Source organism: Melanotaenia boesemani, chromosome 15, assembly GCF_017639745.1.
Source record: "Melanotaenia boesemani isolate fMelBoe1 chromosome 15, fMelBoe1.pri, whole genome shotgun sequence".
Lineage (NCBI taxonomy): Eukaryota > Metazoa > Chordata > Actinopteri > Atheriniformes > Melanotaeniidae > Melanotaenia > Melanotaenia boesemani.
In genome coordinates, this window is record NC_055696.1 from 17,028,578 (window position 1) to 17,050,342 (window position 21,765).

The following is a 21,765-nucleotide window of genomic DNA, read 5'->3' on the forward strand; positions in this document are numbered from 1 at the left end:
AACAATGATGAGACCCACTACAGAGAAGAGTTCCAGAGTCTCACAAAATGGTGTTCCAATAACAACCTAGTCCCTAAAACCAACACGACAGGGGAGGTCATAGTAGATTACAGGAGGTCCAGGAAGACTAATCACGCTCCTCTTTGCATACACAGAGAAGCATTGGAGCGTGTGGACAGCAATAAGTTCCTGGGCATCCGCATTTCCTCTAACCTCTCCTGGACTGTGAACATTTCACACCTGGTGAAGAACTCCCAGCAAAGGCTCTTCTTTCTCAGGAAGTTGAAGCGAACAGACTCTCTTCTCAGCTGCTCATGTACTTTTACAGAGCCACCATTGAGAGGATCCTGTGTCTCAATGTGACGGTGTAGTATGGCAGCTGCACAGCACAGGACACGAGGAACTTAACCCGGGTGGTGAGGACAGTGTCAGAGATTGTGGCCCACCGTCTACCAGAATCTGGATTCCATGCACTCTTTGCACTCTTTGTAGTACGAGAAAATACCAAACCTGAGTAAACAGGTTTGTCAAATACAACAGTTTCTGCAAACAAAGACAAGCATGACAGAAAAGGCTTTTCATGTGGGTAATATAAGTGCAACAAATCCTCTCCTCTCTCCTGTCTGTAACATCTTATCCAGTCCTTCCTTTCTCTTTCACTGAAGTCTAAAAATGCTCTCTGGCGTCTCATTTAACAAAGTGAACACGGGCAGCTGGAAACCACCAAGTCAGGGCCACTTCAGCGTCACGCTCAGATGGATTCTTCTTAGCATGAACAGGGGAAACATCCGCTCCCTGGGGTTACATAAAAGAGCGCAGAGCTCTCTTTTTCCTTGTTTCCTGCTGTTTTCAGATGCAGCTTGAACATATCACAATGAATGATTGTTCCTGGGATATTGTGAAAACCGTATATGCGCCATGGCCTCGGCCACATCACAAACAGTGTGATGCGATACATTTGGCCCATACTTTCTTGAGTTATGAGCCAGTTTGGACAGTATTATTTGAAATTAACTGAATCAAATTGCAGGATGTGATTGACAGTGCTGTTACTGGCTGTGCTTGCAAAGACTCAAAGGAACTTGTCTGTCCATTGAGCCTTACATTCACCATGTCACCTGACCTGCACCATCAGGATTCATGCTGAAGCAATGCACTTTAATCAGCATCTTTTAGTGCTTTCCTTTATTTAACCAACCGGCTAAGTTGGAAATTCCAGTCTGACTTGTGGGAATTTGCTACTGAGCAGGAAGTGAGACATGGAAGCTATGAGGTGTTTCCTTTCACCTTGGGAACAAGGGAGATTCTCATAAAAGTCTAAGAGGAAATGCTGTATTTTTGGCCATACACCAAGCAATCATATGACTGAATGTTGTTGTGTGATATGACTGTTACTGTAGAGATGTGTAGATTGTTGCTTTTAGTAGTATGGGAAATTCAATAAGCGTATGATGTGTTTGCAAGGAAATTTGCTCATTCTTGGCAAGGATGACTGCTGGTTACCGGACATCATACACAGCTTCCTGAAAAAGAACAGTTGTAATAAAGAGAGGTGGTAATGATGAAGCAATGATAAGATGTACTAAGCAGGCCAGGGTAAATTGCATGTGTTACTTTGAAAAGAGTTTTTTCTTAGAGGATATGATATGTTTTGGGGTGTTTTCTGATCCTTAAGTGACTTGGAGTTGGCAGAGACTTGAGAGGATTTCCTTCTTAAATTCATCAAAAAAGAGTGCTGAAGCAGGGCTTTCTTATTTTCTATGGCAACAATATTTGACAAGAAATATTCTTTGCTTATGCTCTTATTGTCAACCATTCTGACAGCCGTAGTTGTATAGGAGAAATATCATCATTGGAGGAGTATCATCTTAGGAGCCTACTTCAGGTTAAACAAGGGATGATGTCTTTGATTTTTCTTTTACAGGGTTGGCAGTAACATCCACAAAACACAACTAGTTGTAAGACTGAGCCCTGCAGAGCATCTGTATGCTTATATAGAAATAGAGTATGCTCATACATATACAGAAAAGCCTGCCAATCTTAATTTTAACACAAATTGTTGTCTCTAAATTATGTTTCATCATCACTAGCGACAATTAGTATCCACACTGTCCACACTCCACAGATTCCATCCAGCTAGGATAGGTAGTCGATTTTCCCAGGTAATCAGCCCATATGTGTGATTACTTGGAAACAAAGGTGAAAACTTTAGAAGTTTTCCACTTGAACCAGTCAGAGCTGCCTTACTAAAACTGCAGCACATTCTAAAATAAGATGCTGTGTCCAGCATTTTTCTACAAAGCCGCTGCAAACACTCTGCTTATTGGGAGCAGGTGCTGGTGCTCAGGAAAAACAAGCCTTGATATTGCTCTAATATAACTTCCAACCAGAGTTATCCTCTTTCTGAGAAGCTTCAGCACAGCATCAAAATGTTTGAAGTCTATTTTTTCTCCCCTCACTTATCTACATCCACATGAATCACATTTGCATGATATCTGCTGAGTGGCTAATGCTGACCAATCAGATAAAGGAGCTTTAATGGAATAAGTGACAAAATGCTGCAGCAATGTTTTAATCAGATTTTGTGCAGCAATATTAAGACTTTAAATTACTTCTCAACTATTTACATACAATGTCAACAGTATTTCCTCTTAACAACACAATTGTTTATTGTTTCTGGGTTTTTCTGCATCAAATAATAAACCCATTATAAGCAGAATTATGTCATAGTCCTTTCATGTTTATAGTTAATAAAGCCAAATCTAAGTAATTCTGTGAATGTGCAGGGCACTGGCTGTCTTGAATTCACTAACATGCAAATTTCCACATCTCTGTATGCCACTGAGGGACAATCTTTAAGAGAAAATGCCTCCCAGTTTCATAAGTTTATCTCACCTTACATCTGCATTTACCATTTGGCTGTTAGTTTTTTTCTTGGAACTTTTCCGTGCACCAGTAAAGTAATACCATCAGCTACTGACGTTTCAGCTTTTAAAAATTCCTTCCCTTTAAATTACACAGTGGGTCTACATTCAGTGTTCAAGTCAAACAGAATTTTCTTTGGCACACAGTGTCAAGATGCCATTTGTGGCAGCCAGCCCATTATTACAGAGATGGCTATACTGGCTGAGCTCAGTGGTCCTGTGGAAAGAATGAAGGCCTCACAATGCGGAAGCTGAGAGGTCTGGATTGGACGTCACTCGAAACTTCCAGTCTGGACCCAGGAGTTGGCAACTGAATGCGAATTCTCCAAACTAACATTAATAGGAGCTGACAGATGGAGTCCTTGCATGACTTGTAGACCATAATTCTTCTTGGCTTGAAACTGAATTTTACTTTTAAAACAAAATGTGTGCGTGACACATATTTGTTTTATGAATGGAACAAGGCAGTCGTTTTCCAGCATCGGTCATTAGGAAACAGTTGTCTTTTAAGAACAACAGAGTTCAAAGTTGTAAAAGATGTGTGTTTATACTTGGGAAAACTCATTAAAATGTTCAGCTTAAAACCTCTGACTGTATACTGTTATCCAAAGGTTGAAATCAAACTCCAGCAAACCATTTAGGCTTTAACCTTGTAGATCACAGAGCTGCGACCCCTCTTATTTAGTTGTTTGTGTTCACAAATCAGCCACTAACCCCCAGAAATCTCCAAATCGGTCTCTGGGTTTCTTTAAGGAGCATTTCCTGCTCTGCTTGGTTGTCAGACTCACTCAAGCACGGCTCAGAGGTTGCACCTGTTCAGGCTCAATCAACTCTAGAAGATTTCCGTGTGTTTAATACTTTTTCTGATACTGTTCTGTTTATTTTGACATTTCATCTGACTAAGTGATAATTCCTGTCATTGAGCAGCTTGTCTATAGAAGGAACAACATAATACTGTAACGTGTGGTGGCGGAAGTGAGGACCCAAATGCAGACAGTCAGGCAGGATCGGTGCAGGTAAAATGGTTTATTGCCAAGATCCAAGGCAAGGAACCACACATGACAGGGAGTATACCACATAAGGATCTGACAAGGGCAATCTGAAAACTATGGGGTATATATACACAGAGGAACAAATTGAAAACAGGTGAAGTGAATCAAAATCAAACCAGGTGAGTTAATGAGCCAGGAACAGAAACAGAGCACATGAGGGAAAAACTACCTTAATATGACAAAACCCACAACCAAAACCATGATCTTAAAGTAGAAACTAAACATGACAAAAACCAGAACTATAAACCAAAAACATAACTAAAAAACGACATACATGATCATGACATAAACACAGCCCATGATCATGACAAATACAGTACAGCATCATATTTACCTACAGCCAATGGTTAACCATTTTCTAAAGTCAAGACCAGACCAGATCTCTGCTTGGAGGGAACATGGTGATAGAAAGTCTGGTAGAACATCTCTTAAAGTGTTTTTCAAGCAATAATAAAACAGAAATTCAGTGAATGAAGGAGAATTTTTGGCCTTTTAGAAACCAGCATAACTGCTTGGTAACATACAAAAACATTAACATTTTTACAAAGTGAAAATGTATATTTTAAAATAACTAAACTGTCAGTTTTTTTTTTATAAAAAGTGTTTTATGTATTATTGCTAACAGTAAAATAAGCCAGGTTATTATTAATGGCTATACCACAACGTTTTTATCATGCAGCAGTTAAAAATAAAAGCTATCCACAAATATTTTCTACAGATGCCTAATTATTGCTTCGCACCTAAAAAGGTCCTGCTCGGTGTGTACTTCACATCAGTGTGGAAGTGTGATTAATTTCATAGTAGAAACTGGTCAAAATACATTTTTCATGCACTAGAGCCCAACATTCATCTGCTTTAACCTCCCCCCACAACACCAGCAGTCCACTTTTGCCCTCTGCCACCTCCTCTCTGGCCCGTCTGTCTTTGCTCCCAGCGAGGCACCCAGAGCCAGGCCCTAGGCAACTGTAAAGAGCTGGTTTGTGTTTGGTTAGTGGTGCAGAGCACCATGTGAAAAGCTTAATTTTGAATGTCCAGAGGGATTAAACCATGCTGCAGAGGAGGAAGTGGTGTGCATGTGTGAGTGTATTATCATGAGCTTGTATGTGTGTCTGGTGAGGCAAACAGGCTGAGGTCTCAGTCCTCAGTTAAAGACTGACATATGATTTCAATTAAGGTCCTCCACCTTTTCCTCCCCTCCGCAACCCTTCCTCCCCTCATCTGTCTACCGCTTTTTGGCCAAATTATAGTTGTGGACTGAGGTACTGTCGTCTCCCACTCAAGTACTTATCAGTCAGAATAACTTTAAGTCAGGTTAATGAAAGGAGAACCTCCATACATCTCAGTTAAAAACACTGATGTTAAAAACCCAGATCTGGGGGAAAAAGTGCAAATAAAGGTGAATCCACATATGTACAATGACAAATACATTCTCTCATACATTGCCAGTCTTCCTGAGCCATGCTTGGCTACCACAGAAGAGCAGGTCAGTGAAAGTAGATGGCTGTCTGGATTTATGAGTGATAGACAATTCTGGTTCTCATAAATTGTTGCTGCTATTGGCTCTTTTCCTCATTTCTACATCAGTCCTTTAGCTTTTCTTCCTCTGAGCCGATAGGAATGCAGTCAAGATGCAGGAGAAAATGAAAGTGTATTCATTCTCAAGAGAGAGTAATGAGAGCATACTTTAAACACACCACTTGTTATGTTGTTATGTTGAGCTGATTTTAGTTGCTCCTTATTAATTTTCAACTGTTTTGACCACATTAGGAAACAACATTAGGTTACTTGGGGTGATCAGGTTTTCACTTTCATTTAGGTGACTGTCACCTTAACACAAAAAAACCCATTAAGCCATGCGGTCCAGTCATGAAATGGAAGAATAAATCTTTTTAACGAGGCAGTTGGCTCAAAACTGATTAGTGCAATTTAAAGAAAATGAACCACTGCACCGTTACAGAAACTTGAAAGCCCTTACAGAACCTGAATGTTACCAAACTGGCATTTTTATAAGGTGAGCACCAGATGTGCTGCCTTATAAATCTACCATCCATTTAAAGCAATTGTCTGCGGAGCAGACATGCACAGCCAGAGCAGAAAGAGTGTCGGTGGTGGTGGGGAGGGGGGATTAAGCTCACTCAAAACAGATGGTCACAGCATCTCAGACAGGTGTGTAAGGGTGAAAACTGGTAAAAACCTACATGTATGTGCTTCTGACTACACACAAGATATTTTTTTTTAGGTTTTGGGCATTTTTATGTGTGTACAGTTTTAGGAAAAGGGCAGTGAAGATATAAATAATTGCTCTGTTTCATAAGTCTTACATGTTGGAATTCTTGTGGCCATGGTACTGGTTGTATGTAGCTCAGTGGATTTACTGTAATGTTGCAGAATGTGCTCTCCTACATTTCTTTCCTTCTTCTAGTCAAACTATTACAACTATTCTTAACAAAACAGTATTATTTAGGGAGAACAGGTGATATATTTTGCTGCCAGCAGCTTTATTCAACAGAAATGGGCCAGGGACATCTGGGCTGGTCACTATCTCTGTTTGCACATCTCCAAAGTTAATTATGTTTTGCATTAAACTTTTCAAACCGACATAAAAGCTTACAACTTTTTTTGCAATGACATTGATGTTCCTTCAAGTCTTTAATGTATAAACATAACTGGTGCTTCTTCGCCACAGGACTGCTCTTAAACTTAATGAAAAGACTTCCACCTTTTCCGCCTCTTCTTTCCATTACAAGGTCAGAAGGATACAATACGTCAAATGTTGCTGCTTATCTGTGAAGAATTTATAAGGATTATACAAGCAGAATTTCTTTTATTAATCTTTCTTGGTCATTTTCGAGGTTCTTTGTCTCTCTTTTATATACTTCACTTGATATGTTAACCAAGGATTATCTGATTCTTTCTTGTTATGTTTGTATAGATTGTATCTGTAATTGTGAGGTGGTATCAATCTGCAGCAGGATTGTGTAACAGAATCACTTGCCACAGATTTCCCTGCAGTAGTTGTTGTTATTCTGTGAGCACAGGCATGAATGAGCTTGTCTGATGGCGTCAGTTATTGTTCTGATTGTTATCGGAAGATTAAGCTCTTGTCTAGATATGAGAAATGAATGCTAAGAACTACAAAGTCATGTATAGGCAGTAATTTGTTTTTGCAGAATTTCTCCCTCAGTTATGGGTATGTTCTCAGGAAATTAAAAGATCTAACAGGAATTAAGGGACGAAATACAGCAGCACTTGAAGGCAGCAGACGGAGGAGAAAAAAATCATGTGAAATTAAAGTTATATAAAAAGATGTTATATATATAGATGTTAAAGATGTTATAAAATGTTCTGAAAGGAGGGAGGTGTTCAGGAAGAAAGGAGAGATTGTAAGTAATGAGTTGATCATAAAGAATGTTCTGGTGGGCATCCCAAAACCAATGGCAGGGCCAGATTTTTCAGCTGACCTCAATAAATGTTATCAGTTTTGTCCAATTTAAATTGAATGTGATTTTAATTTTAGATTTCCTCTTTCTTCACCCGCCTCACTTTTAAAATAAAACTATTCTTGCTCATGTTTTTTATGATTTACAAAACATGCAGGTTGAGTTAAACTGTAAAAAATTCCCTCGAGGTCGACCGTTTGTGCAAAGACGACTAAAGATTAGTGGAATCTGGTTGGGCCTGTTTTATTCTTTTGTGGGAATCTGGTTTTAACTTGTCTGATAACATTAGCTTTGAACATGAAAGGCTATCTGCTAGTTGTTTCTGAGTTCATCCATCTTTATGGTCAGAGGTGTTGGGGGAGACAGTAGGTGGTTTTATACTTCTTTTTGAAAGTTGTTTGTTTTAACAACAGTATGCAGGTCAATGATGGAGCACTTTTTCCAATTCCAAGATGTGGGCTTGCTTGTGTTAAGAAGAGTCAAACACATTCAAAAGTGCTGATTAAGGAAGACCTGTCTGTGTGTGAGTGTGTGTGGTCCAGGCAAGGGCTGAGGACAGTATGACATCCAGCAGATCCATCAGCTGAAATGACAGGGGTCCTGCCTAAAGAGGCTGTGAACCTCCACCACCTGCGGCTACGGCACTATAAACTAGCCCAAAATACACACACACACACTCAGTCCAGTGGCTCATATCTACAAAAGTCTGTCTCCCATCCTGCTGCACTGGCTGAACTTGTAAACAAGCTGCTCTATCTCAGCTGAAATGTTTATAGTCTGAAGCAATGATAATGTGCAGCCCTGTTCAGTCATTCAAAACTATTGGCTATGTCTGAAATTCAAACCCCTTAAACACTATCAGAAGTGGTGACATCAGCGAAAGCGGTGCAATAAAACTTTATCTGTGCAGTTCAGTCTCTGAGACAGCTGAACCAGGCTGCTGGGGAGCGTTATCTCTGCAGTGTTGCAGTAAACACAGAGCGTCTCGATGATGTCTCCGTACCATTTCTGCAGATGCACGAAGAGGGTGTTGACCCCATCACAGATACTCTTATTTACTGAGCATACAGTGGAGTAATGTATGTGTTTAACTCATCTTTCCTGCAGATTCTTCCATACAGTTCCAGCAAAAGCCTAAAAATTCTGTATCCAGTGTCTGAGCTCTGTCAGTAACTATAAACTTCTCTGTTCAAAGTAGTAGCCAGGTAAGAATGAGAATGTTTAGCCCACACAAGTAAGTTTGTTTTGACAGAAACATCTGCTGGAAATCTAATGTAAGCTCTTTCTTAATAAGCCCTGGTATTAAAGAGGGAAAAGCAGGAATGAGCCTCATTCTTTCTGTCTCTGAACATCTGTGGTTTTCTAAGTCAGGACACCACCATGATTGTTTACTAACTCCTGCTGTCTTTCTTACTGAGCCAAAACACAACAGTCCCCTCCTGCTGCAACAGACCCATCACCCCTTACCAACAACGTGGAGACATTTCAACTTCAAAAGTCAGATTTAGCTTAAACTTGTCTTTTTATTTATTTATTTTCCTAGAATTTCCGTCCCATCACCAGCGGGTACGGCAGTAACAGCCGTAAGCCTTCGTACACGCCTGAACTTCAGTCTCCTCAAGCTCCTCAGCCTACTTACCTGAATAACGGACACTCCAGACCCAACAACGGCCATAGCTACGGATACGGGAATGGAACCGGGCATCAAGCTCAGTACAACAACCCAGCAGGGCTTTACACCCACAATGGCAGCAACGGAGACAGATCTCTGCCGAGCAAGATGGGAGGTCTCAGCCTCAGCGCCACACACAGGTGAGATGACCAAAGCTGTAAAGACTGGATTGAAAAAATAAACAAGACCTACACTTGACCAAAAGTTAGACGGTTGTCAGGATAGGTGGATTAATATTTACCTGTTGTGAGGATGACTGTTTTCAGTTTTTTTTCTTCTTCACCAAAAGACTTTAACCAACTTCAACAAAGCAGAAGAGAATTAGACTGATGTTTATTAGACACTGTGACAAAAAGCTTTTGTTATGTTCGTCTCCATATAAAACACAGCTTTTTTTCGCTGTAAACCTGGAAAAACAGACTACAGTGAACCATACGCTGTAGCTTTTAGCTCTAGAGATTGCTGAGGCTTACCGACTTTCAAAATATCTCTCCGTGAGTTTCCCAGATCAGCCCCATTGCACACCAGTGCTGTGAGAAAATTACACAAGGAAATAGTAGTATGTCTCCAGTGACTCTGGAAGTTCTAAAATCCATCAAACTCTCTGTTGTTAAAACCTCACCAGGTATGATTTTATTTCAAAACAGAGCTGCAGTACATCACACTTTGCAGATGTCGGTGTGTGTACATGTACTTACTCCTAAGAGAACATTTTTAACAGATGCAGACACACACACATACATGTTGGATGCCTCCTGACACACCTGCACAGATAGCCATGTAGACTGGAAAAGTCATTTGTTTTTTGCATCCCCTCCAGCGGGCAGTAAATAAGTGTGCCGACTCTCCCGATGAACATCTTTTCCGGCATTCCCGGAGTTCCCCTGGACTAGACTGTTAATCCTTACTAGGCCTGGAAGCATGCACAAAAACGTAGTTAAACACAATTTTAACACTTTTTATTGCCTGCTGTCACTCATTTTCCCCTCAAACACTCATTACTGCTACTTCACACTGCTTCACACTCAGCCACACTTTTACTGTAGTAGTAGCACACACTGACTCCTGGAGTGGAGTTTGAAGACAAATGTGCTGTTAAGTGTGTCCAAATTTGAACATATCTGTCAGCAGCTCCAGTCTTTATCCTTCCAAAGTTTGAAAGTTTAAACCTGCCAAATGAAAGGGATAAGCTTCCAATCCGGGTTGAAAATAATTTGATGGATGGATGAGCATGTAGAGTCACGTTGTGAAGTAGCTTTGATTAAGACTTTATGCTTGTGGAATTACATGTATACACCTCTATTCCCCTTCTGTGCATCCAACACTTCTATTCAACGTAAGACAAATCCATCTCGTGTGTACTACAGACTGATCTGCAGTAAAACTGACTGTCCTTTTTTGTGCTCTGCAGTCCAGAGCCTCCCACACAGTCCCCCGTGGGCCGTAATGGCTTTGACCCACAGTCAGATGTCTACAAGATGCTGCAGGACTATGAGGAGCCGGTCACTGAGCCCAAACAGTCTGGCTCCTTCAAGTACCTGCAGGAAATCCTGGAGGCTGAGGATGGAGGTGGGGATTTATACTATAAATGTAATCCACATTATGTGAAAATTAACGGCTGCAAAGGCACAAACTGTTTATAATTCTGGAAATGATTAATTAACTTGATGTTTTCTCATTTTATTGCTTTATGAATAACAAGTCAGAAAATAGTGCAGATCATGGTTGTTAAAGTTTTTGTCCTCTAAGTTTAGGGTTTAACAGTGAATTCTTGAATATGCTCATGTGCACCCATGCAGTTCTCACATTGTAAACAGTTAAGATTTCAGGATAAATATTTCTTCATATGCAGAAAAGCTTGTGAGTCCAGTTCAGGCAGTCTGTTCTCTAACTGTTACGAGCTCCACTGTCTTACCAGCATACTTTTCCTTTTATAGAAAAACACAGTGAGGTTCAAAGGACAGCTAGGACGAGTGTTGGAGAGACTTAAACAGAGAGGAAAAACTGAGACAAAAGGAAGCAGGAGAAAGATGAAGTGCTTTAAAATAGCTTGCGTACGGATGAGCGTGCAGGGGAGGGAAGTTTTGGTAAGGCAGTTTAATGCAAAAGCAGCCTCACAAAGACAATAAAGTGAGAAATATGGCTTTCCTGTCTGACTACTTGGCATCTCAGCGTTTGAGGAGAAGTCATGTGATGCTGACAGCAGCAGAGGAGGCTAATCCCTGGAACTAAAGCCTTCTCTTCAGGTTTCCTTGTTTTTGCTGCTGAAGCAGGGTAAAAGTTTAAGTAGAGGTACATGTGAGGAAAATGTTGGCACTTTCAGTCAGAAGTGGACAAGTTGCACAAATCATTAAGGATTCAGGTTTTTCTAACCCTATAATGTAAAAACATATATATTTTAGATCTTACTCTATCATCCTGGGGAATCATTTTACTATATTTATTTATTATTTGCTCATTTTAAATCAAATGAGGTAAATGTGGGAAAACAGTGTGTGAGCTAATCCAGCAGAATACTATCCCAGAGTAGAAAGCTATCCTTGAATCGGAACCGTCCTCCTCTTTGTGCATGAATGTGGTCTGTCGAGTATGGAGCTGTGATTAGCACATTAAACCCTACCCACACGCTTGCAACAGGTCAACATTCGCTTATCATGTTGGCTTTTAAGATTTTGGAAGTGGGGGCAGTTGCCGATGTCTCCTCCTACAGTTAGATAAGTTAGTTTTAAACATTATCTCTTGCCAAAAAGAGCTCAACAGAAACACTATACAACTGACCAATACATAAAGATAATGGAGCTGTTTGAGTTGTTATGTATATACCATCTAAAAAAAAAAGATTCAAATGGAGGAAGTTTGTTTTGTTTGTTTGTTTTTAAAATTTTCCTGATTTTCTTTCCCAGTACCAGATGATTGGTTATCTTGGTTATGACTTTTCCTTTGATGTGAGAACTGACAAGATGATTCCCTGCAGGAGGAACAATGCAAACTGCTCCTGCAGTGAGGTCTGGAGCATAGCCAAACCACACAGATCCTTCAGTTTATCACTTTTCATAACACTTAATAAGACAAGAAACGAAAGAAGAGCTGAAGAGAGAGATAGACGTTAATGACGGCTGAAGCCGGCTGGAGGGAGAAACTGCAACACGACTGATAGACTGGAGAGATTAAAAGTGACCTCTATTGTCTGCCGTCAGTTGTCTTTAGCTCAGGAGACTGGCAGGTTGATTGACACTGTAAGCCCTTGATGAGACGGAGAGACACCTCAAGTTTACATTGGGATCATTTTAAAAGCTACATGTCTCTTTGTTGGTGTAATTTAATCTGCGTGAGAATGAGGAATCTGGTGGGGGATGTTGCATGTCTTCGCTGTTGTTTTTAAATGGCTCCATAAAAAGGCAACAAGTCAAAATGACAGCTGAACGTGTTTGACATTCAGGTTCAAGTCAGATCATCATTCTTTTGAATGTGTGCTTCATAGCCAGGCTTTTAAATCTGTGTGGTTAGTGCTCGTTTGAAGGTGAAAGCCCCAGCGGGGGTCATGTTGACTTTCAGGGGCTTTTAAAGTTAAAGCAAACAAGAGTGTCAGTTTACCCAGAATTCCACTGGCTTTGCAACAATTTGATAGCAATGTGGATGAAATAAGGGCGGAGTGACTGTTAAAATACTGCTTGTAAGTGGAGTTGTTTAAGGCAGTATTGCAGCAATACAACATTTCAGCACAGAGATCTTTCACACAAGAGATTCATAAAAACATTAACCAACAGCAACATTTGGAGTTACAGAAATGAAGAATGGATCACAAAACGGTCTGGGGAACCAGAAGGGGCTTATTTCACACGAGATTAATGAATACTTCAAACTGACTAGTTAGCAATGTCAGGCAGAGAAGGTGAAAATGGATCAAAGAAATTTGTATATTTTCCAGAAATGACATTATGAAACATGATTATTTTAGATAATTTAGGTTAAATGTCTGAAAACTGGCATTTACATGTTAATTAAACTTTTTGTGTTTCATAGAAATCTAAATAGTTTACATTTTAGATATGAAGACTTAAAATTGTTTCACCTGGCTGGTTTAGCCATTAACCAGCCAGGTGACAAAATAAAGAGTTTCTTTTCCCGCTGCAGAAAGATATAAATTCAATGTAAGAAATCTTACAAAACTAGTTTTGCATTTCACCAACTTTACCAAACCCATGCACTTTAAGCTGTGTACTTTTACACAAAACACCCTCTATAAACAAAGATATCCATCAGCAGAGCAGTTGTGTTCTTGCAGTTTAATGGATTTACCCCAAATAACTATAACTCTTCTGATAAACATCACATCAGTCACATTCACATTCAAACACACTGTCATCCTGAATGAGAAGTTCCCAGAAAAATGATAAGGAGCAAGACAGTAATGAAAGGATGTGAGATTTAAAGCCATAACAATTTTGCATGTCCAGTGAGGGTTAAATGTGTCATCCGAGTAGTGGGAAACTTTAATTCTTCATTGTCTGCTGGCGGCTTTCTTTAGACTAAAACTTAAGAATCATCACAATTCGTCTTCATAGAATTTAGTCTGGTGTTTTGTTTACTTTATGGATTATAATTGGAAAAACCTTCAAGTTCTTAGTTATAATGATGTGAATTTAACTAAAGCAGAGGAAATCTCAACTTGAAGCTATAAAATGTGATAATTATTGCTTTCGACTCATTTAACCACCTTCTATCATTGGCTAAAATACAGCTGCATGCTGAGCTGTTAACCAGAGCTGGTCATACATTATCACTGATGGTTTTCTGCGAAATCTAAAATAAACAGCAAGTCTGGTGATAAATCTTAAGATGCTTCACGACCTTGCCCTCAGTTATATTCATGTTCCTCATTTTTCTTGTAGACCTCGCCTACCCTCTGATGTTGGTTTGAATCCACTCCCCGTCTGTCTCACTGCTTTGTTTTTTTAGTTAAGAAACTTTCTGTATTTTCCTCTTCTTTGAGATTAGTTGAAAGGAGTTGTGCAGATTAAACATTCACATTTTTTTCTTTACAACATGTAGTCTGTTGGAGAGTCATGTAATTTAGCAGAAATTTAGTGCTTTTAGATTTGTTCATATATTTTTCGTAGCCTAAATGAAGCAAGAATTATTCCCACCTTGTCATTCTATCCATTCATTCTTCCGCTTAGCTGAGGCAGCAGGTTTAGGAAGGAGACCCAGACAACTTCCGAAGGAAGCTCATTTCAGCTGCTTTTGTCCTCGATGTCATTCTTTCAGTCACCACCCAAATGTTGTGACAAAAGGTGAAGGTTGGGATGTAGGTAGAGTAATGAATGGAAAGCTTTGCCTTTCGGCTCAGCTCTTTCTTCACTGTAACAGACTGGTGCAACGACCCCATTACTGCAACCATCCAACTGTCCATCTCTCACTTTATTCTACCATCACTTCCAAACAAGATCCTGAGATATTTAAAGAGGCACTACTGAACTTTGGCAGATTTTCTCAGTGAGTGATCCATTCTGCATCTTACCTGAACTCTGAGCTCTCTCTAGCCAGTAAATATCAGTCCTATGTTGACTCTTCTCTTTTTCTCTCTTCCTCTATAATCTCTCATGTTTCTTTGAATCAGCCATGGTGCGTGTTCAAAACAGCCAATGTGTTGCTATCCAGTTGCTGGCGTGTGATTTGGTGTGTAAAGTGAAACTCTGCTGAAACATAATGCTCCAGCTTCTCAGCGACAGGACGCTGCAGGGCAGGGGTGGCCAACGTCGGCCCTCGAGAGCCACAATCCTGCAGGTTTTCCAAATTTCCCTGCTCCAGCACACCTGACTCAAATTAAATGGATCCAACAGCCTATAAGGATCTGCACAATGACTCATTAGTTTAAGTCAGGTGTGTTGAAGCAGGGAAATTTGGAAAACCTGCAGGATTGTGGCTCTCGAGGACCGACGTTGGCCACCCCTGCTGCAGGGCAACGATGGCTCCAGGAATGTCTGTAATAAATGTCACTGTCAACAAAATGAGTCAGAAAAACATATTTTTAAAGTCAGAAAATACTCTGGAACAGGGTGAATCTGGACTTATCAGACCACATGACCTTCCTCCATTGCTCCCGAGTCCAATCTTTATGCTTCCTGGCAAACTGAAGATGTTTTCTCCAGTTAGCCTCGCTGATTAGTGGTTTTCTTCTAACTACACAGCTGTTCAGTACCAATCCTTTAAGATTGCTTCACATTGTGTGTCAAAATGCTCTTACCATCACTATTAAACATGGACCTAAGTTCTACTGTTTTTCTTTGATTTGATTTCACCAACAGTTTAAGTGAAAGCTGATGACAACCATTCAGGGTTTTTTCCTGACCAAATTTCTTCCTGGAAGATGATGTTCTCCACTATATTTCCAGTATTTAATAATGCATTGGACAGTTCTTAACCCAATTTTAGTAGTTTCTGCATCTCCTTAGATGTTTGCTCTGCTTGCTGTCAATGATTTGACCCTTCTCAAACAGAATAACATCTTTTCCACGATCGAGGGATGTGTCTTTCCACATGGTTGTTGAAAAAAGTGAGAAACTACTCATTGCATCAGTTGGGGTTAATTAACTTGTTGCCAGCTGAAAGATAATGACCCATGTAGTAATTATCCAATTGGAAGCTCGTACCTATTTGCTTAGTTAAATCCGGGAGGCAACTTTTTCTTTCTTTTTTGTTTTTTTGTGGCCATGCAGTATAAAACATGTTTATTACATCAGGAGAGATGTGTGTTGCAAACAGCCAACTTAACTAAATATCTTTGTTTACAACGGTTCCTTTTAAATATGATGGTTCTGTGTGTGCAGCTATAAAATAATGCTCAATTATGCAAATGAAAGACATTCGTGAGTCAGCTTTCCTCTCTGGTAGAAGGCCACAAGAGTGTTTTACATTAAATGTTTTCCTTCAGCGAATCAATAGGTGGTAGAGACATTAATCCTACGAATAAAACTGATGCCTCCTCTTAAACAGAGCATGGATCAGTCACATGATAACTGTTACTGAGGGATAAAGAGTGCTTTGAGGCAGATGCCAGAAACAAGGTAATTATACTGTGTAGTGGAAGGCGTAGTTGGCCTGATTATCCTCCGCTGGCACACCATCAGTGAAGGGAGATCATATAGTGCAGTTTGCAGTTGTGCTGTGTGATCTGGCCTGCTGCTCTTGGAAACCACTGGACTCCACCTGACATCCGGGATAAAGTATGCTACTCTCATACTTTCCTGTCAGGCAAAACGAAGCACTTGATGCTCCAAGCTGATAGTTCCTGTTAAAGCATGGGAAAGCTGTTACCTGTGTCTAACACCACAACGATCATCGCCGTCCATCACTTATATGTAATTTTGTAAGTTGTCAGAAATCTATAACATTTATGTTTAAAGTTAATAGAAGGTGCGTCCAGTAGCTGTTGCCAGTCAGATAAAGGTGATAACAAATTACTGTGTCGTTCACACTCACCTTGTGATTGTAGCGTTGCAGTGTGATGGTTCAGTCTTGGATTCTGTGGGCATGGGATGTTTTCCCTGCCTGGTGCCTTGCCAGGTTGACTGATGGATTCTTACCAGGAAATGCCTCTACAGAATTTGACACTTGAATGGAGCATGCAGGATGGTGGCAGAGACACTCAGGAGTCATGAAGAGGGCAAGGTGCTGGAAAGAGAAAGAAAGAGCCCAGTTTGACGCAGAAGTTTTAAATAGACCAAAGGTAGCAGGAATGTTGTGTGCAGAACATTAATCCATCTTGTGTCACATCCCAGCCTTTTTCTTTTTTTTCCCCTCAAACCCAACAGACACATTGGGAAAGTTTTCAGGTCTGACTCACTGGAACTCGGGGGAATTTCCTCCAAACACGTTGCACATTCCCATGAACCTGCAAGTTTTTTTCAATAAATTACGAAATTTATTCACCCTTAAATGCAACCAGAAAAATAAATGCATAAAGCAAATGGTTACCTGAAGCCTGCAGAAAAGGAGTTTGTGTCATGTAAATGCCTTTATGGTCTTGGATCACAGTGTATATTTATAGTCTGCATGCTTGCTTTTAAGGTGTTTGATCTTTTGTTTTGTACCATTGTGAGATTCTTGTGTTTACTCTGGTTATATTTCTACTCACAGGTGTGTCACCAACAGAGAGAATGAGAAACTTGAAGTCTCCAGTCAGGTCACCAATCCCAAAACTGGGAAGCCCCATCCCCAGCCCCATGTCGGGTCTTCAGAAGCTACCCCAGTGCACGCGCTGCTTTAATGGCATTGTGTAAGCATCACACACAGGTCTTTATATAAGTGAAATAGTAGAAGACATTTAAATCGCATTTTATTTGACCATTAAGTGATCATACATATATATAAATAGTGAATGAATGGCTGTTAAATTCATTTCAAACTTAATCTAGGTTCTTTCCCGGATCCAAGTCAAAGAAATAAACTCACACCCGTCGACTTGCAGCAACAGGATATAAAATCTCAGAAAATTTATTTTAATCGTAAATCATAGCCATCTTCCGCAACTTTTCCCAATCACTCATTACATAAAACAGCACACTAACACTTGAGTGCAAAAACCATCCACACACACACACACACACACACACACACACACACACACACAAACCTTTTGCCAAAGTAACCACAAGCACCGGTAATCCCCCCTCAATAAAAGCAGCTGCAGGTAAGCGGTGATGTCATGAGCTTACTTTACTTGTTAACAAGCGAACATTGTGGGGGCTTGCAAGGCACAATAAGCCTGTTATTACCTTGGGAGTATTTTACAGGCTCTTTTGAGCATGTATGAAGCACTGTGTCAAGAGTTTATCCAGCAAGTCGTGTGGTTTCATGGGGAAAGTGTTTTAAAAAAGAAGCAGGATTATGACTGAATGGTCGTGGTCCCAGATCTACAGTCCTGAAAGTAAAATCTTATTGGGAGGAGTGAATGGACAGTTAAAGCCTTTCACAGCTGCTGCGACTGAGGGACTGGGTGATGTAAAACGCTGCCACCCGGCATGAGAAATACGCAACTTTCACTTCCCAGGTGTGACAGTCATGCTCCTTCCAGCTAAAAACGCTCTCAGAATGAGTTCTTTATAAACTTCTTCATGGTTGACATATAAAGAGCTGCATTCAAATACCTGCAGGGTTGCAGTGGCTATAAAACATTATCATTTCTCATTTAGATAGATAAAAGAAAGTTGAATAAACAACTGAGTTAGTCATAAGCACTTCATCACTGTCCTCCTTTTAGTGTTTAATGTCCACCCTCTGCAATGATGTCACCCCCCTAAAACCTGCACGGACATAGTCACACTTTTTAAGGCAATCTGCATGTTGCAGTTTGCTTATCGTCTTAGTGTTTTCCAATCAGCCATTCATTTTTTATAACACAGCTCTATAACATCTCTGTTCTCTACATATAAGGAGGTTTCCTTTAGCAGAAAGAGTTATAGGTACCATGAAACTGTCTGCTGTTGTCACACAGAGAGGCTTAATAGACTGGTTGTTATTTGGTTTGTTAGCTTACGATAGGTGTCCAATTAAAAATAAAAAAAACATTAAGTAATCATTATTTTTCACTGTTTTTACAACATAAGCACAAACCAGGGGCTCAAACACTACATTATACATACTTTCTGGTTTTGTGTTTACCCTGTAGTTTTCTACTGGGTAAAGGCCAGTTTATGCTTTTCCACAAGGGTGCATGTAATTTAAAATATACTCATGCATGAACAGATGCAGCAACTGCACGAGCCAAGGGAGCAAGAAAACAAAAAAACTGGTTATACACGGTTTGCTGATAAGCACAACCGTACAGTCTGCATAAAAAGTAACAGTCTTCTTTCTTCCTATTTGTTCTGCATGCACAAAACTTTTAGGAAACCTTTGTAAACTTTTTCTTCCTAATGTGCATTCACTAACAGTAGCATCAGCTCTCATTCCTCATATCGCTATCTCAACTCCGTTTCCTTTCCTCTCTCTGTGCAGAGGCACCATTGTAAAGGCCCGGGACAAGCTCTACCATCCTGACTGCTTCATATGTGACGACTGCGGCATCAACCTCAAGCAAAGGGGTTACTTCTTCATCGAGGACAATCTCTACTGTGAGACCCATGCCAAGGCTCGCGTCCAACCTCCAGAGGGCTACGATGTTGTTGCTGTGTACCCCAACTCCAAGGTGGAGTTAGTCTGAGATGAAGAGACTGACATTATTGTAATATAACCAAACTATTTTAGAATAGGGCTACTGAGTATCTTAGCCAGCACTGATCAGGATCTGTCAAGTAGGACTGCTGATCTTGGATCATTTTCTTCTTTTGGGAAGGTGGGATGAATTTTCAGTGATCCCAGATCAGCTCTTCTGCAGTGATAGACTTGGTATATGGAGCATTTTGAAATTTGTTGCCAGATTGCAACTCAGGGCTGACGAGTCTCCCTAAACTCCAAACGCCTTAAAAAATATATATATAAAAGCTGTGCATATTTAACATTTCCCAATCTGAAAAATGGCATCTCGCATCCATTAGGGTTAAAATTCAACTCTACATACAAGAAAAATACTAAACCAGTTAAAGGTCACACTCACATTTAACTTAGTTTTAGTAGCAGAGACCAGAGCTTGCAGCAAAAATCAGAAGAAAAATAGGTGAGATGTTAACGACTACTCCAGCTGTCTTCTTTGCAGTCGCTTCGACAGTGTCTGACGTCCAACTCAAGCCTTTAAATTGATGATTGGTGTGTGTGCAGAGGGGTGTGTTATTGAACCTGTTGGGACTAATTTCGAATGTAGCTTTTATAATGGCAGTAAACTACAAATACCAGCATTCATTTTGCAAAGTCATGTTAATTACAGTCTGTTCTCATACTAATTGTTTGTAAAGTCTGCATCACTAATTTCATGCAGTTTAAACTGGGGAAAATTCAGTTTGTCAGTATTTCTGTCTGCTTTACATCCGTCTAACAATATGTTAGCAGTAAGTGTCTGGGTGGGTTTCAGTAGGTTGGGGACTAAATTTTAAGAACTTTAACAGTTATGCAAACCCTTGTTTATGGAAGAGAAACTTAAGAAGAACTAGTGAATTTAAATTAAGATTAAGTATTGTAGCTTAGTGCGTGGAGGGGTTAAATTTTAAAAAGAGATGCAGAGGATCTGAAGGAAACTGCTGATCGTCACACGGTCATCAGAGATTTTAGCTCTTGTACTGAAAAATAACAAACACTGGGACTTTTAAAGATGGCTTTTCACATTTCAGACAGAAAACTGTACAAGTTGTAAAGCGGTACTCCACAGCCTACAACATGTGGGAGTAATACTCACTCAGTTTCCGTTTTTTGGACCCACTACATAGCTTTGGTTTAGTCTCCCAGTGGAAGAGAGAAAAAGACAGAATTGGAAGTATGTATATTTTTTTTTTATTCCCTGTCTGTATTGAATTCATGTGTCTGGTCACAGCCAAGGCCGTTAAGCAATGAATGAAATATATTTCTACATTTCCTCTGAGAGAAGGGGGAGCATGTGAGGAGGGGGAAGAAAGAGAAATGAGTTGGATGTAATTTCCTCTCCTCACTGAAAAAAGTGTGTCATTTTGTGGCCATCAGTCTTACTGAAGCTATTGTGAATAGAAGAAAAGACTGGATGGAGAAGAGTGATGTTATTCTTCATTTTAGAAATATTTCTAACGAAACTACTTTTAAAATTTGACGAGTGAATTTTGCAGTAGTGAAACCTATTATTATTTTTTTTTCCATGTTTTGGATGGTGATGAGTTGCTGATGGTGTGCCAGTTATACTAGTAATCTTGTAAATTTTGTGAAAATTTTAACATTTCCACATTTTGCCTTTTGGTTTTGTACATATTGTTGCTTTAATCAGTATAACATGTCATTCACTTGCCTCTGCATCTTGTCTTAGAACTTTTTTTTTACACAGATAATCGTTTCATATTTTTTAACTTATTGTTCTGCCCACACCTGATATCATTCTGGATTTTCTTATTTGCTTTTTTTTCTAGGTTCTAAATAAAATGAGAGATGCATTGCCATGATGTCATTGTTCGCATTCTTTGGTCTGAACATGCAGAATTTTCCACAAACATTCCCCAAAACACAAGGGCCTCAATTTGTCTTAGTTTTACATCCTAGTTCTGACAGGGCATTTTCTCCACACTGCGCAGTGCAAGACCACCAGGCTGCTGTATTTGTGCCTTGCAAGCAAATTCCTCCAACATACTCACCAGAGAGGCTGTAAATCTGATTGTAAAGCTGAGCCTTGTTTAAGAATAGTTGGTCTTTTTTTAAAAAAAACGTGGTTGGCTCAAATGCTTTTAGCTGCAGTGTTTTGCACAAGTGAAATTAAAGTGATTTCAATCATGTATTTAAGTTTTTATTTATGAATGCAAGTGCAGACTGCAGCATCCTGGTGGTAAAGTTGAAAAAATTAGGGAATTATGGAATTAGAGTAGTACACTGTGAACATGAGCTGTAAAAAACACAATTTGAGATGATTCAGAATATAATTCAAGGATTTCTTTATTGTCATTTCCACACAAGTTAGACATCAGTGGGATGAATTAGTTAGTTAATTAGTTATAGTTACGCTTGGTTAGTTTCCTGAAATAAGAAAAAATATCTTGACTTTAGACAAGTGAGAAATATTTTAAAACAAG

At 39.7% G+C, this 21,765-nt stretch overlaps 1 protein-coding gene across 1 annotated transcript in view; it reads left to right on the top strand.

Annotated features, from left to right (window-relative positions):
• pdlim4 (PDZ and LIM domain 4) overlaps positions 1-21,144 on the top strand; it is a 45,980-nt gene extending 24,836 nt beyond the window's left edge. Inside the window, exons 4-7 of the mRNA XM_042008224.1 lie at positions 8,960-9,228; positions 10,500-10,657; positions 17,228-17,366; positions 19,088-21,144. Of these exons, the coding sequence (XP_041864158.1) occupies positions 8,960-9,228; positions 10,500-10,657; positions 17,228-17,366; positions 19,088-19,292 (771 nt within the window). The 3' untranslated portion in view covers positions 19,293-21,144. The remainder of the gene's footprint in view (positions 1-8,959; positions 9,229-10,499; positions 10,658-17,227; positions 17,367-19,087) is intronic.
• Positions 21,145-21,765: the final 621 nt, after the last annotated feature.